Source organism: Canis lupus, chromosome 17 (genome assembly GCF_003254725.2).
Source record: "Canis lupus dingo isolate Sandy chromosome 17, ASM325472v2, whole genome shotgun sequence".
In the NCBI taxonomy this organism is placed as follows: Eukaryota; Metazoa; Chordata; class Mammalia; order Carnivora; family Canidae; genus Canis; species Canis lupus.
In genome coordinates, this window is record NC_064259.1 from 53,307,960 (window position 1) to 53,323,354 (window position 15,395).

The 15,395-nt window shown below is 48.6% G+C and overlaps 1 protein-coding gene across 6 annotated transcripts in view; it reads left to right on the forward strand.

Annotated features, from left to right (window-relative positions):
• The window catches only part of VANGL1 (VANGL planar cell polarity protein 1), a 54,285-nt gene that overhangs the window by 31,737 nt on the left and 7,153 nt on the right, over positions 1 to 15,395 (forward strand). For all 6 annotated transcript variants that reach the window (XR_003139540.3, XM_049095831.1, XM_025453417.3 and 3 more), the window contains 3 exons: positions 8,464 to 8,597; positions 10,084 to 10,216; positions 11,286 to 11,520. Coding sequence is in view for 5 of the 6 variants with exons in the window: in XM_049095831.1 (XP_048951788.1) it covers positions 8,464 to 8,597; positions 10,084 to 10,216; positions 11,286 to 11,520 (502 nt within the window). In the remaining variant the exon portion in view is untranslated. The remainder of the gene's footprint in view (positions 1 to 8,463; positions 8,598 to 10,083; positions 10,217 to 11,285; positions 11,521 to 15,395) is intronic.

Here is a 15,395-nt window from a genome sequence, read left to right on the forward strand (position 1 = left end):
TCTAGGTACTGACAAGGCCATGCCCGCTCTGAAGGTTCTAGGGAAGCATCCTTCCTTGTCCCGCTAGCTTCTGGTGGTTGTCAGCACTCCTCGGCGCTCCTTGCAATCTCTGCTATGTTGGCACGTGACATCCTCCATGTGTATCTCCTTTTCTTTATAAAGACATCAGGACGGGATGCCTGGCTGGCTCAGTGGTTGAGCGTCTGCCTTCGGCTCAGGTCATGATCCCAGGGTCCTAGGATCGAGTCCCACATCGGGCCTCCCCACAGGGAGCCTGCTTCTCCCTCTGCCTACGTCTCTGTCTCTCTCTGTGTGTCTCATGATTAAATAAATAAAATCTTTAAAAAAAAAAAAAAAAAAAGACACCAGCATGACCTGAACTTACTGTAATCATTTCTGCAAAGATCCTATTCTGTGGTTTTGGGTAGACACGTGGATTTGGGGAGACGCTGTTCACCCCACTACAGCAGACGCTCAGAGCTGCTTTGTGATTCAACAGTGGGGCCCTATTGCTCTTACTGAAGTTGTTTAGGGAGATTGTCTCGCTCCCACCTACTTCTGCCCACACTGCTTCCTCTGCCTGGAAGGAGCTTGACAGCATGTGTCCACATGGTGTAGCCATCGTTCAGCATTTAAGACTTAGCACAAAAACTCAGCTTTGCCGCCTCAGTGGGTCTTCACCTGAAACCCTCCACATCCACTCCCACAGTCACATGTCCTGTCACAGCCCATAGATCACCACATCGACGGGAGCTAGAGCCTCTTGAGGTTCTGTTCATATCTGTGTCCCAGTCCTTGGGATTTAACGGGTGCTCATAATTCATACTAGCCTGTGAATGGCTTTGGAGAAACTGGCTATTAAGACTTTTGAGTGTCAGCATCCTTAGTTGGCTCACAGGAAGAGGAGTATGGCCCTGAAAGCAGACCTCTGCAGACTTTTACTGGGACTGGAACGCTCTCTCTCCGGGCTTTCCCATCAGCACACCACCAAGGTGATCAGAATGATGGTGGCTGGCATTTACATGGGTGTTAACACGTAAGAGATGCTTCCACATTTTTCACACATGAAGAAAGCTGTTTTTGTTGACAGAGTGAAAGAGGGCAAATGAATATTTGAAAAGAAGTGGCTGAGACCTGAATGAGACTTCCCCACTTGGCCCTGTCAGGGAGGGCCTTTCTCGCTGCCCTGGGAGACATTAAAGACTAGAGTATGAGGGTCTTGGACTGGCTGAGCAACAAAGCCTGGATATTTCTGATTTTAATAGCATGTATTTTTTTTTAAGATTGTGTTTATTTATTTGAGAGAGAGAGTGGGGAGAAGAGCAGAGGGAGAGGGATAAGCAGTATTCTTCCCATCCTCTGTGCTGTGCTCAGAGCCCAACATGGGGCTTGATCTCACAACCTTGAGATCATGACCTGAGCCAAAATCAAGAGTCGGATGCTTAAGCATGTATTAACTGCAGAGACCATAACCAAATCCAGGGAAAAGTGAATGACATAGGCAATTCTTTATGTGTAGCATGTGTGTGCATCTGTGCATGTATGAGTGTGCATACACATGCACATGCTCTTCTAGACTTCAGTGCTCTTACTTGCCTGGTAAGAGAGTGAAAAGGAGGGAGGTTGTTGGCCACCATTGTTTCCTTCAAATATTTGATGAGCTTTCACAAGAAAAGGGGGGTTTGGGTCCAGAAAGAAGTGGTGGGCTGACCACTGGGCAAATCTTAGAGGAAGGTCATTTCAAGGCCATGTGAGAGTGAACTTTATTTTCGCAAGGAGGCCGGTTGCCCTCTGGGGTGTTATAAAGAGAATTGGTACGTGGATTGGGAGTTTGGCCTAGATGGGCTCTGATTTCTTTGCTTCTTGTGTCTCTGCTTGGATGAGCACCAAGATTCTCTTCGTTCTGTGAAGAGTGAAATGTTGTGATTCAGTGTAAGCGGAGTTTAGGTCATGCTTTCATGCCCAGAGACTACATGAATAATCGAGCCACCAGCCAAACTCATTTGTTGCTGCCAAATGCTCGGGCTCCTTAGTAATATGACAGTTTGTGGTTGTCTGATGCCGTGTAGCTTATAAATGCATTCCCTGGCATTATTTCATTTGCTCTTCCCATCGTCCACATGCAGCAATAGGTGCCCTCTGTCCAGCATGGACCAAGAAACAGGTTCAGAAAGGGAAATGACGTCTCCGGGGCTGCAGAGGAGCAGGAGCAGAGCTGGAATCTCAGCCTTCTGACTCTGAGGCTGGTCCTTCTTTACAGTGTGTGCCCTGGAGGCCTCCCTGCAAGTAGGCCTGGTTTTCAGGAGGCTGAGAGTTGGCAGGAAACGCATAAAAGCAGACAGTGGCATCACCTTAGAGTCTAAGTCACCAGGAGAGCTGTGTGGACAGGATCTGCTCTGGCTTGTTTCCTGTGGCTCTGCCTCATGGTGGGCTCTTGGTGGGGAAGACGGGGGCACATGGGGACAGACAGGCCTCTCCAGCATCCATGGACATGGAAGCTCACAGTGCTGCTGTATACAAGCCATTTGCTTTGGGCCAGGTGCTTGGAAATAGAGTATCTCATTTAATCTTTCATACACACTTAAACCAGGCAGGCAACCCCTTCTTAGGAGCAAGAAAGTAGGGAGTGGATTCACGAGTCTCTGATATTTTTTTCCAACCTCAATGCCAACTGATTGTGAAGTCTCAGAAAGTCATAGAATTTGGATTTGTCCCCACTGATATTTAAGCTCAGGAGTTAACTGCCACAGGAGACACCAGACTTCAGCCAGCACCTTGCATATTTGAATCTCACTGTCTGTCCCTGGAATATCTGACCAGCTACCCCACCCCCACCCCTAGTCATTTCTTTGAACTTCAGTAATACATTTTATAGGGGTGCCGGGGTGGCTCAGTGGCTGAGCATCGGCGCAGGTCATGATCCTAGGGTCCAGAGACTGAGTCTCACGTTGGGCTCTCCACAGGGAGCCTGCTTCTCCCTCTGCCTATGTCTCTGCCTCTCTCTGTGTGTCTCTCATGAGTAAATAAATCTTTTTAAAAAGAAGTAATACATTTTATAAAGTTGAGTATTTGGGGGCCACTTATGTTTATAGTAGGGCTTTCTGTATTCTTCTCATCCTCTGGGCAAAGAATCAGAAGTTTAGAGAAATGAATTAGTTTGTTCAAGGTCAAGAAACAAATGATAGAGCCAAGAGTCCTGCTGTCCAGGGCCAAACCCTGGTGCCATTTGCTCCGCACATGCTTTCTCCCACAACAGAAACATGCAGAACAGCAGGAGGCATGGATAGCTAGGACAGTAATTTGGTTCTAGTTTTGTTTTTCAGAATTCATCTTTCAAAGACATGTCTTTCAGGTTTTTACGAACTCAGATGTGAACTGTGTTTGGAGATGCTTCTCTGCTCTAGGGCAAGCACAAGCCCCCCATCCCTGTTGCCACAGCAGTTGTGTGACAGTTGTCAACAGCACTGGGGATGTTTTCGTGATTGATAAGCCACAAAAGGCCACAGGCCTTCTTGTTTCACCATCTTTGTCCTGAAAAAAGAATAGACCAGTAAGGCCACATGGCCAGCAGTGAGTTGCACTTTCAGAAGTGGCCGCGGAAGTGCCTTGGACGTGTGTTGATCCGTTGCTAGCCTGTCTTTTCCGTGAGTTCACGTTGGGATCAGCCTGGGCCAGGCAGACTTGACAGGCTCACTTTCACACTGGCAATAACTTCGTCTTCTTCAGACCCTAAATATTGCCTCATCCATGTTTCCTTCCGTGCACATATCTGGGAGTCCTATCAGTGCACAGGTCCGTTACAGCTCCACATATCACTGTGCTGTTCTCCACAAATACATGTGATCTGTGAAGAGGTGTTTGCCTGGATGGTGCTACGGAATGGTAGGTCGGAACACATACTAGCATTCTCTACCTCGAGAGGGTGTTCCTTGTCGTGGATTTTTGGTGGGGCCATGTCCACAATCTGTACATCAGCCTCCTCCTGCCTATAATGCAGGGTTTCCACGTAAGGATTGTTTAGTTAGATTACTACTTCTCAGAATATGACAGTGATAAAAGAGATGGCAGATTTCTCACCAACTTGATTTTTCTTGCCTCCCTCCTTCCCTAGAGATGATCTGGTCTGAAGACTGGGACTAGGTGAAGGGTTTGCTTTTCTCCATCCCTGAGGCCCTTCTTGCCTTGGAAACCCCATGGTTTTAGTAAACACATGCTTAGGATTGATCCTGTACCTGTTGGAATTTTGGGTTTCCTACATGACCAAGTTGAGCCAAATGAGTATTTTGTTCTTGGGGGAAGTTGTAGGAGGTGTCCCTTGTGTACAGGGGACTTTCATGGCCAAAAGAGGGAGTGTAGCATGTTGGAGGACCTCTCGAGTCTTGTGTGGTGGCTGTTGATGGCTGTGTAGTTAGGGATAAATGAGTGGTAGCCAGAGGGTCAGAAAAGGTTCCTAAAAGATATTGGGCCTGCTTTGGCCTTGGAAGACGCCATATGTGGAAGATGGCAAAGAACAGAGGCAGGAAGATACTGACCCTTGACCTTAGCCAAGGAGAAGGGTGCTCCTACATCCTGGTCTTGCGGGCCATGGCTGAGGGCCAATGCCAGGTGCCCGGCAGGATGTCCCCTCAGTGGGTACCAAGTCGTTCTTTTACTGGAAAGCTAAGTGATCTATTAGTAGCATGTTACTTTGAACCTACAAGTTAGGTATCTGACAAATTCAGTCAATCCACAGCATGAATCAGGATCCAGAACAGAAATGAAAAAGACCTTAGACTTTGGATTGAAATAGACCTCAGACTCCCCATGCCACAGCAGGTATCACTTAGCTGGAGCAGGCTTCCTCCCTTGGGTCCCTCGAAGCACTTTTCCCTGTTTATACTCTATAGAAAGAGGCTTGCCAGAGGCAGAGAGTGTACGGCACCTGGGGAGGACTGTGATCGCCATTGCCATCGTCAGAGGGAATAAGAAAAGATGTGAAGACACAGCCAGTGCTCAGACTGCCCTGCAGTGAAGGGGTGTGGGACAGGTGGCTTCTGTCTCCTGTGGGGTCTGACATCTTCCCTTGGCTCCCTTCTTGGCCCAGCTCATAATTAATGCGTGAAACAGCCATCCTGAGTCACCAGCAAGGCTTAAGTCATATATAGCTTACTCTTTAAAAAGGTGAAAAAAGGCATATTGAATTTTTTTTGGCATATTGGATTTTAATGCAAATTTCACAACCATTTTTATTTAAGTTGGGTACTTAGTTATGCATGTTTTCTGGTGTGCGGAGTTTCTCATAGCTTGACATTTGCTAGATCTGCTGGGTGTTGCACAGATGGTTTTCTATAGGCAAGGGAGGGCCTACAGCCTTCTCAGAAGCATTTCTAAGCTTCCTGGGAGAGTCACTCAGCTCTTGGGTAGCTCGTCAGCCTGGGGACTGGCTCAGTCCACTCTGCTTCTGGGTGAGATGACAGTGCTGGAAGAAGTGAGCCCTGCCTGTCTTCTTCCCCTCGTCCAGTTCCCCTGGGCAGAGGTTCTCAAAGACAATGAGATCCACAGACCTGACATGGGCAGCTCCTAGCCCGTCTTCCCTGCCCCATCCCTGAGCACTCCCCAGGGCCACCAGGGCTCTGGCATCAGTGGGCTTCTAGGGGGCCGTGGACTTGTCCCAGTTTGCCCTGCACTGAAAGAAGAAAGGGTGTGGGATGTGCACCCCAGCCCAGGAAGCCCTGCCAGCCCTGGGCATGGGCACACACCCCTCCTCTGGGCAGCACAGTGCATTGTCTGTGGTGTTGGGGTGGGGAGGTTGGGAAATAGGGCCACCAGGCTCCCATCCAGCTTTCTCTCACCCGTCTAGCAGGCCCTGGCTGAGCTAGTGGGATCCCCTGGGCTCCCCTTTGTGGCCTGGCTGAACAGAAGAGCCAACCCCAGCAACCACAGGGGGGGTTGCTTTGAAGACAGGCCTGTGAATAATCCGTGAGTCGCCTTTTTGATTTTTAAATTTTGATCAGGGAAGTAATTTTCTGCTGGAATCCAGGAGCCTAGAGATGTTTCCATGTCCATATGGAAGCGTGGGAGGAAATATTTGCACCCCAGCATGTCTGTGTGCAACGAACTGAGGCATTTCAGTGTAGAGGGGCGTCTTGTGTCACCAAGCCTGGAGCCTCCGGAGAAGTGGTGCAGGGGGTGGGGAGTGGGAGATGTGCTTACAATGGCAAGTTCGTGTGTGTGCGCGCACATGTGTCATCGGGCCATGGAGAGTCTCTGGATGGAAGGGGGAGGAGGAGAAGAAGAAGGGCTGGCCCCACTTTGGAAAATACCAGAGTCAGAGGTCAAGGAGGAGACTAGGCCACACTGAGCTGGAAGCCACTGGGCAGACTCGCACGTGAACAGAGGGGACTTCTGTGCAAAGACTTATGACATGAAACCTCAACTCAGGGGCCCCTTCCCTTGTTCAGGGAGCTACTCTTGCACCCACCTGAGGCTGGGTGTTCCAAAGCTCTTCTCCACATTCCCCCGACCCACGCATATTCCAGTTAGCTGCCTGGCCTTGGAGCCGCTCCTGGTGTCCTGTCTTTGCATGCCCAGGGCTGGGCGGATGGAGGCTCTCAGCGTGAAACGGATGATGAGCAACTGGGTAATGAATGAGCAGGGCTTTGAAAATGTAGATTTGCTCGTAGGGCTCTTCTACTTCCATGATACAGGGTTAGTCTCGCCAGATTCTTCCAGCCCCCCATGAGTGTGCAGGTCAAGGCCAGTACTAAGCAGCAAGACTGTGGATTGAGGCACCGTGGGAGGTAACTCAGAAAGCTTTGCCATGACTGCTCTTGAGGAGGTTAGCTGATTGACTTCTAGATCGTTTTTCGATCTCGTGCTAAACGACAGGAGTCGAACAATGGGTTGACAGCGTGTCCGGCCAATAGGTTAGAGGCTGCGTTGTCTCAGTGTAAAGTGAACATCCGCAAGCTATGCAGAGTTAGGGTGGTCATCCAGGAACCCAAGGCAGCTACGTCTTGGCTCCCAGGCTGTTGTGAGTAATCCTTATAACCACACCTGCTTAGCAGGTCTAGGGAGGAAAATATAAAGGGCAAGGTAAAAATAAATTAGTGGAGGGATGCCTGGGTGGCTCAGGGGTTGAGTGTCTGCCTTTGGCCCAGGGTGTGATCCCAGAATCCCAGGATCGGGTCCCACGTTGGACTTCCTGCATGGAGCCTGCTTCTCCCTCTGCCTGTGTCTCTGCCTCTCTCTGTATCTCTCATGAATAAATAAATAAATAATCTTAAAAAATAAATACATAAATAAAAATAAATGAGTGGAGTTGGCATCGGTATGCACACTGTCCCACAGAGGTCACACATCCCAGGGAAAGAGCGCAGGTTGGGGGCTTGTAAATCCAGATTGGACTTGCAGCTCTCCTATTTGGTAGATGCATGCTGTGTGCTGGTCAGAGGTTTTTCTGAACCTCAGTTTTCTTACTTTGAATGATTGTGGAAGTCAGACAAGATGGTGCATGAAAATCTGTGCTGTATTAGTACAAGTTTCTCATCGAAGTGGTGAGTTGCCCACATCTATGGCCAAGAGTGAGTTCTTTTGCTGCCAGTAGGGAGTATGGGTGCTCCCCCTCCACTGCCCTCCCACCTGTTGGTGTTTCCTATTCTCTGTTCCTCTGCTGCTGTCTGAGGAGCCAAACAGGTGACAGCAGAGGTCAAGGACATTAAGGCAAGGAGAGTCCCCTGTGTCCCCTCATCCCAGCTGAGGGCCAGAGACAACAGTCCTAGAGGCAGAAGGCCTCACAGACCAAGAAGGATCAGAATCTCAGAGGGCTCGGAAGGGGGTCTTGCTTTCTCTGAAAGAGGGAGCTCCAGCTGGCCCAGGGCAGCCCAGAGGATGGAACCTCGGGATTCATTAATGTCTACAGCCAGCTGCTTTCGTGTGCCCCCTGCCCTGTGTCCTGTACAGTTGTAGTTTGATCTCTGTGGAACCCAAAACCCAGCCTTCCTTACAGCAAGAGACAGGGAAAGGGGGGCGGGGGTGGAGCTTAGAGGAGACCCTATACTGGGACCTGAGAAACCTGAGTCTACACTTTGTTCTTTCACCCATTCGTCCTGCCACCATCTTTAGGTCTCTTGACTGTTCCGGGAGCCTCCGTCTCTTCCTCTGTAAACTGGGAGAAATGGGAAAGTTCTGTGCGGCCTCAACAAACCTAAGTTACAACTGATTCCTTTCTCAACTCTTGGCTAGATGAGGTGGATATAGCCTGGGAGGAGGCCAAGAAGCCACTTGATGACCGAACTCAGTTTCACCTTTCAAGTCTCATCCTGGAGACAAATGGCATGGTCAGAGCCAGGAGCCTGCCACTACAGGAGGTTACCAGTAGTGTTCCGCCCTCCCTCCCTCCAAAAGAGGATTTATTTTTGTTGTCATTTGGGACCTGCTTCTTCGATGAAAAAGCATTGCATTAATTTTGCTCTCTTTTCTCAGTATCCAGCGAGCAGCATTGGTGGTTCTGGAAAATTACTATAAAGATTTCACCATCTATAACCCCAATCTCCTAACAGCCTCCAAATTCCGAGCAGCCAAGCACATGGCCGGGCTGAAAGTCTACAATGTAGATGGTACGTGCCTTGAAATGGCGTCTGTGGTTGGTGGGTGTAGGGGGCACAGGTTGGACGACTCTTTAACTTAAATTTTATGGTCCGTTTTGTTTTCCCTCCCCTCAGTGTCTGTCTTTCTGGTACACTCTCAATTCAGAACAATTTTTGTCTTTTCTCTTTCCTTTCCTTTTTGTTTTCTTTCTTGCTTGCTTGCTTGCTTGCTTTCCTTCTTTCTTTCTGCAGGCAAATATACTTTCAAAGGAATGTTGATTTACAGTCTATACATGTGGGAGGTTCATTCATTTTGGGGTTTTCTGATTGAAAACAATAGTGATGTGTGTTTCCTGCCTCCTGCTGGGAACATCTATGGAAAGCTGCTTTTCAAATTTTGGATCAGTTACTTAAAGGCTCCATGAAGTCAGTAACTCTCAGTAGCTCAGGCATCTGGTGAGATACTTCCAGGGATTTCTCAATCCTGGCTGGGAGCTGGGGCTGAGTGGGTGGCAGGAGGCCAGAGGCCAAGCCGAGGACATGAGAGCTGCATCTCAGGCTATCAGATGGTTCAGTGCAAGAAACAGGACACAGTGTCATTTCTTGCTGGGTGTCTTGGGTCAGAGCAAGAGCTCTGTAGAGCCTAGAAGAGGACCATAGTGTTAGCAAGTCACGTGATCAATGGACGGTTGTCAATTTTTACTGAGGATACCCTCCCCATTTTGGCGAGGGTGGGGGTGACCGGGAGGGGGGCCTTTATAAGATGTGTGTTCAGTTGGAATTCCCAGAGGGTTGGTAAACGTCACCTGTGATCTGAAAACTTACTGAAAATTCCCACTGGTGAAACCAAACCATTAACCAAATAGTTGATACAGAAGAAAGCGTGTGATATGCTTTGTCCTTCTGAAAAGTTAAGGTGATCTGTGGTCAGGGCACCAGGGTGGGGAGTTGCGAGTCTGTGTTCACAGACGTGCCGTATTGCAAGTCCTCAAGTATTTTGTTTTTTTATTAAAATTGTGACTCCGGTGACATTCCAGCATGGCTTATTGTCCTGTGCGTAATCAGTGTCTCTGTGTCCCCTGACTTTCTTTCTCTCTGTGCTTGTTCTCCCCATCCCTCTCATTCTCTCTCATTGTCTTGTTGCTGAAATGTGATGTTCCAGCTACCCTTATGGCCAAACTGCAGCTTTATGTAACAGATGGTGAGTAACCTCTACAGCATTCTCTTGTGTGTTATCTTTGGCCAACATTTTCATTGTCCGGCATTCTTCATCTCCTTCTGAGTTCTTTTTCCATTCCTACTGATCAAATTGGGTTTCGGGGAGATTTCCTTCTCATGAGCATACCGAATGTGAGCCAGGAGTACCATCCACCCTTTTGGAAGTTTCTTTTGACATTTGTGTATGTGCCTCTCAGAAGGTGGGTGGATGGTCTCAACAGACCGTGGTACTAGTTTCCTGCTGTTTTGCAGCCTCTTGGCATTAAAACTGTTCTTCCTCCATTGTCCTTCCCCAAAGGCCCCAGTAACAATGCCACCGGTCAGTCCCGGGCCATGATCGCTGCAGCCGCTCGGCGCAGAGATTCAAGCCACAACGAGTTGTATTATGAAGAGGCAGAGCATGAGCGGCGGGTGAAGAAGCGGAGAGCAAGGTGCGTTGCCCCCCACACCCGACACCAACACCCTATTGTAGCAGACTTTTGATTTTTTTATCTTTTTTACTGCTAGAATGAAATCTCAGTGTATAAACATGAGCTCCTCGAGCCTTGGAAGTGTTCCTGCTCGATTGTTTCGTGTGCACCATCATCACCAGGAGGGCTTATTAAAGCACAGATCTTTTTTTTTTTTTTAAGATTTTATTTATTTATTCATGAGAGACACGGAGAGAGGCAGAGACACAGGCAGAGGGAGAAGCAGGCTCCATGCAGGAAGCCTGATGTGGGACACGATCCTGGGACTCCAGGATCACAACCTGAGCCAAAGTCAGACACTCAATCACTGAGCCACCCACGCGTCCCTTAAAGCACAGATCTGAGGCTCTGAGGCCCCACCTGCAGAAGTGATTGACTTACTATTCAGTGGGGCTGGAGTTGGGCCCAAGAATTTGCATGTCTTACAGATTCCCAGCTGATGCTGACTTCCTATGGCCCATGCTTGGAGCAGCCCCCTAGCCCACCCCCAGGCCCTTGTGGGTTCTAAGGTTCTGATCGTGTTAACATGAAGTGGACAGAGTTGGTTCCCATCATGGATGCTGGGCCTCTTCCTTCCTTTTCCCAAGGGGCTGCTGGTGTGGGTGGCTGGATCGAGGGGGATACAACTCTGCTCCTTTGCAGGCTGTTTCTGTATCACCAGCCGCACGCCTCTCGGTATTTGCAGGGCCAGAGTTTGAGGAATCTTAGAGCCCTTTTCATCTAACCCTTCATTTTAGAGTTGGAAAGATTGAAACAAGCTCTCCAAACCCCCCTTAGTGGCAGAATTGAGGACAGAGGTCAATCTCCTAGTCCCAGGGCTCCCTCCATCTCACCCCTACAGCCCCCCTCCCCCTGTGCCTTCCTTTCTCCCTCCCTCCCTGCCCAACCATCTGGAGTGACCACTAAGGAGGGGAGGCTTGGGTGAGCTGGTGGCAGGCTGGGACACAGAGGTGGGGAGGAGGCCTTCTAGGCCCTAGTGCCTTGTGGCAGGCACTACCCTAACAACTGTCTCGTGTCCTCACCCCCCCAGACTGGTGGTCGCAGTGGAGGAGGCCTTCATCCACATCCAGCGGCTCCAGGCCGAGGAGCAGCAGAAAGCCCCAGGGGAGGTGATGGACCCACGGGAGGCCGCCCAGGCCATCTTCCCCTCCATGGCCCGGGCTCTGCAGAAGTACCTGCGTACCACTCGGCAGCAGCACTACCACAGCATGGAGAGCATCCTGCAGCACCTGGCCTTCTGCATCACCAACAGCATGACCCCCAAGGTGCGGCCTGCCACCGAGCTCGGCAGGTCCCGTGGTCAGGGGTGCCCAGGGGCGGTGCAGTCCATGGCTTCTCCAGAGCACCAGCTCATGAGGATTAGCAACTCCCATTTACTTTATATTACTTTGGTGCAACTGGTTTTTTTCAAATTGCCTTTTGACAGACTCTGGATTTAGGCAGAGGAAAGACTTGGACTTGGGAGTCAATATAGGTAGAACTCTCTGGGTTCTGGAGCTGAGCTGACTCATTCTAACCTGGTTCCTCCACCCACGAGCTGGTGTCCTTGGGCGAACAGTGTGATGGCTCTGGGCCTCACTTTCCTACTCTGTAAACTGGGGCTAATTGTAATATGTACCTCATTAGGTTGTTGTGGGAACTAAAAGAGATAGTTTGTGTGAAGGGCTTAAAACCATGCCCATCATATGGTAAGGACTGAACACATGGCTGTTATTGGTGGTGGAGAGGATGCCGTCACCTGGTGAGGGATTTGGGGTGTCATGGAGGTAGTTTTACTCGAATGGTCTTTTGAATTACTATATGAGCACACTTTTAGGGATGCTGGTAGGAGACAGCCATGTATTTAAGAGAGGGTGTGGCCAAGGAAACAGAATAGAATCATCAGGTTAGCAAATGGCCTGTCATCAGGTTCAGATCCTAGCTCTACCAGTTGATAGGTTTGTATCTTTGTAGAAGTCACTCTATGTTTGTTTCCTCTTTCATAAAATGGGGAAAATAGTAGGATCCTCCTGATAGGGTTGTTGTGTGAAAATTATATTAAATATGGCAACATGACATGTCAGTCACATGCTAGAGAGTAAATGAGCTTGGCATATAGTGCACATGTAATGTTTGGTGGCTTTTGTCATAAGGACCCATGTTCATGCACTGCCCTGTGTGTGTACCATCTATGGTGGCATTGTCACTCCTCAGTAACAACCCTTAGGAAAGCAATACAGAAATATTTAGTAAGAATCTGTAAAGCTTTGCATATTCTTTGACTCGCTAATCCCTCTCCTAGAAAAAGCGCTCAGCACAATCGGACGCATACACAAAAATACGTGCTTTGCAAAAAAATCTGGAATAACTCCAAACTGGACATAACTTAAAAATAGAACAGTGGCTTCTAAATTATTACCGCGTATCACCTGTTAAAAATAGAAGGAATCTTTGTTAGTATATTAAGTTACAAAACACAATGCAAAAAAAAAATATGAACACGGTGTTCATCTTTTAGATTCCTTGTTGCTTCCATTTCCATTTAAAAATTGTATACTTTTCTGACTTAAAAATAATTGATACCCTTTCTTTGTGTAAAAATCAGGCATTGAAGAAAAAGATAATGGAGGTGCCTGGGTGATGCAGTCAGTTAAGCAGCCAGCTCTTGGTTTCAGCTCAGGTCATGATCTCAGGATCGTGGGATCGAGCCCTGCGTCAGGCTCTGCGCTCAGCACAGAGTCTGCTCTAAAATTCTCCATCCCTCTGCCCCTCCCCCCAGGCTCATGCCATGCACTCTCTCAAATAAATAAATGACTCTTTAAAAAAAAAAAAAAGGAAAAGAAAAATATCACGTGCAAAGGGAAGTTTCCATTCTCCTACCCTAAATGGTTCTCGGTGATGAGGAGTTGGTGCATATGCTTTTGGAGGTGTGTGTGTGTGTGTTTAAAGCAGAGGTGGAAAAAAAAGCAAACCACAAATGGGAGTTCATACCACACACATATACACACAGAACTTGGAAACTTACTTTTTTTTTTTTTTTTTACTTAAAACTATCCCTGTACTGTTTTTCCCTGTCAGTACTTCCAGGCCCCTGTCATAAAGCTCTAACTCTTTCCATAATAGCTGCATCTTATCCTACTGAACACCACGATCGATCGGTGTGACTGATGCTTACAACGTGCACTTGGATTAACATCTTTCCTTAGTTTTAATCAGGGCTTGACTGTTTCTGATAATCGAGTTTTATTGGACCACAACCACACCCTTTTATTTCCACATCATCTATGGCTGCTTTCTCTCTACACAGGCCAAGTTGAGCAGTCGTGACACAGTGTGGCTTGCGAAGCTGAAAATATTTATGTTAGAGAAAAGTTTGCCAACCTCTCATCTAAACAGTGGTGCCGCAAGTGTGTTTTTCACAGGTGTCTCTGTGCATCCATGCAAGTATTTCCAAAGTATAAATTTCTGATAGAGGAACACATAGATCAAGGGTACAGATCCTGCTAGATTGTCCTTCAAAGGGACACTGTTTTTACACGTTAGCCTCTGGGATGTGACTCTGTTTCTTTCCCCCACTCACTTGACGTATCAGCTGTTGCCATTCTTTTTATACTCGTTGCCCACATAAGAGACAAAAAAAAAATTTGTTACTTGAATTCATATTTCATGAATTATTGATGTCATAGAACATCTTCTTGTGTTAGTTTTCTATTAATATTTATTCTATAAATTATCTTATTTAGTTCTCTCATTGCTGAGCTGTATCCTTTTCTTATGATTCATAAGAGCTATTTTTATATTAAAAGTGTGTCTCAACACACACGCCTCAGCGTGGCTCTACTTCCTGCCTTAGAATATATGCTTACAGGTCAGAAATAATGTCCTTGGCAGCAGCAGTGAGGTGTGGATGGAAGAGGATACCACGCAGAAAGCATCCTTGACCTGTGTCTAGGGCCAGAATGATAGATCCCAGCGTATCCTGTCTGAATCACTGGCTCATTCTTTCTTCTCTTTTCTTACAGCTAAGTCAGCATATTTATCGATTTAATGCACATGCTATTGAGCTCCTGTTACGTCCAGGCATATTGGAAATTCAGATTTAAAAAAAAGTTCCTGCCCTCCAGGAGGGTGTAGTCCAGTGTGGGAGACAGACACGCAATTGTTAGGGATGTAAATGTCACAAGGGACTCAGACCGATGATTATAAGCCCTTGGAGGAGGTGTGTTACTCTGCCCGGAGATGCAGGGAGCGGTCTGAAATTTAAGGGCCCAGGAGGAACAGTGCATGTGAACATCATGGGTGGTGGGAGGGCAGGGGGTGTCCAAGAGCTCCCACAAGCTAAGCACTGCTGGAGCAGGAGAGGCATGGGAGGGATGGGGACATGGGCTCTGGCATCCCTCCGACCTGCCCCGGGCACACTTGACCCCACAGGAAAGCACCATCGCCCACACTGGCTGGGCTTTTACCTTGTGCCATTAGACGGTTAGAGGCAACCACGTCATCCTTGCCAGTGGCCTTGTGAGTTAGGAGCTGTTTTTTGGTTTTGTTTTTCTTTTTAAAGATTTTATTTATTCATGAGAGACAACAGAGAGAGAGAGAGGCAGAGACACAGGCAGAGGAAGAAGCGGGCTCCAGGCAGGGAGCCTGATGCAGGACTCGATCCTGGGACTCTAGGATCACGCCCTGAGCCACCCTGGGGCCCGAGTTAGGAGCTGATCCTTCCCCCACTTACAGGGAGGTCTAGTGCCTTGTCCCGAGACAACCTGTGAGTTGCAGAGCATGCCTTCCCTGTGGCCGGCCCTTTGCCCGGAGCAGCCTTCTGTGAAGGAGCAGGAGACGCAGTGCAGTCACAAGCAGCGGCATGTGCCCTGGGGCCGTGCCTTGGCCAGGCTGGTGCCTCGGAGATGGCCTGTGGGCACACATAGCTGCCAGCCCCCCACCTGCCCCACCTCTGGTTGCAAGTCGGCAGAGGGGAATGAGCAAGTCCAGGGAGGCTTCCCTCCCCCAACAAGAACTCAGCAAGGACCCCTTGGGAGGGTCTGATGGGAATCCGGCGGGATTAGCTGGGTTCTGTCTTGGTTTGCTGGGCACCCTCTCCATCAGTGTAAGGTGGATATGCCCCTGCAGCCCTGCCCTCAGCATAGCGGGCTATTTTTTCTCT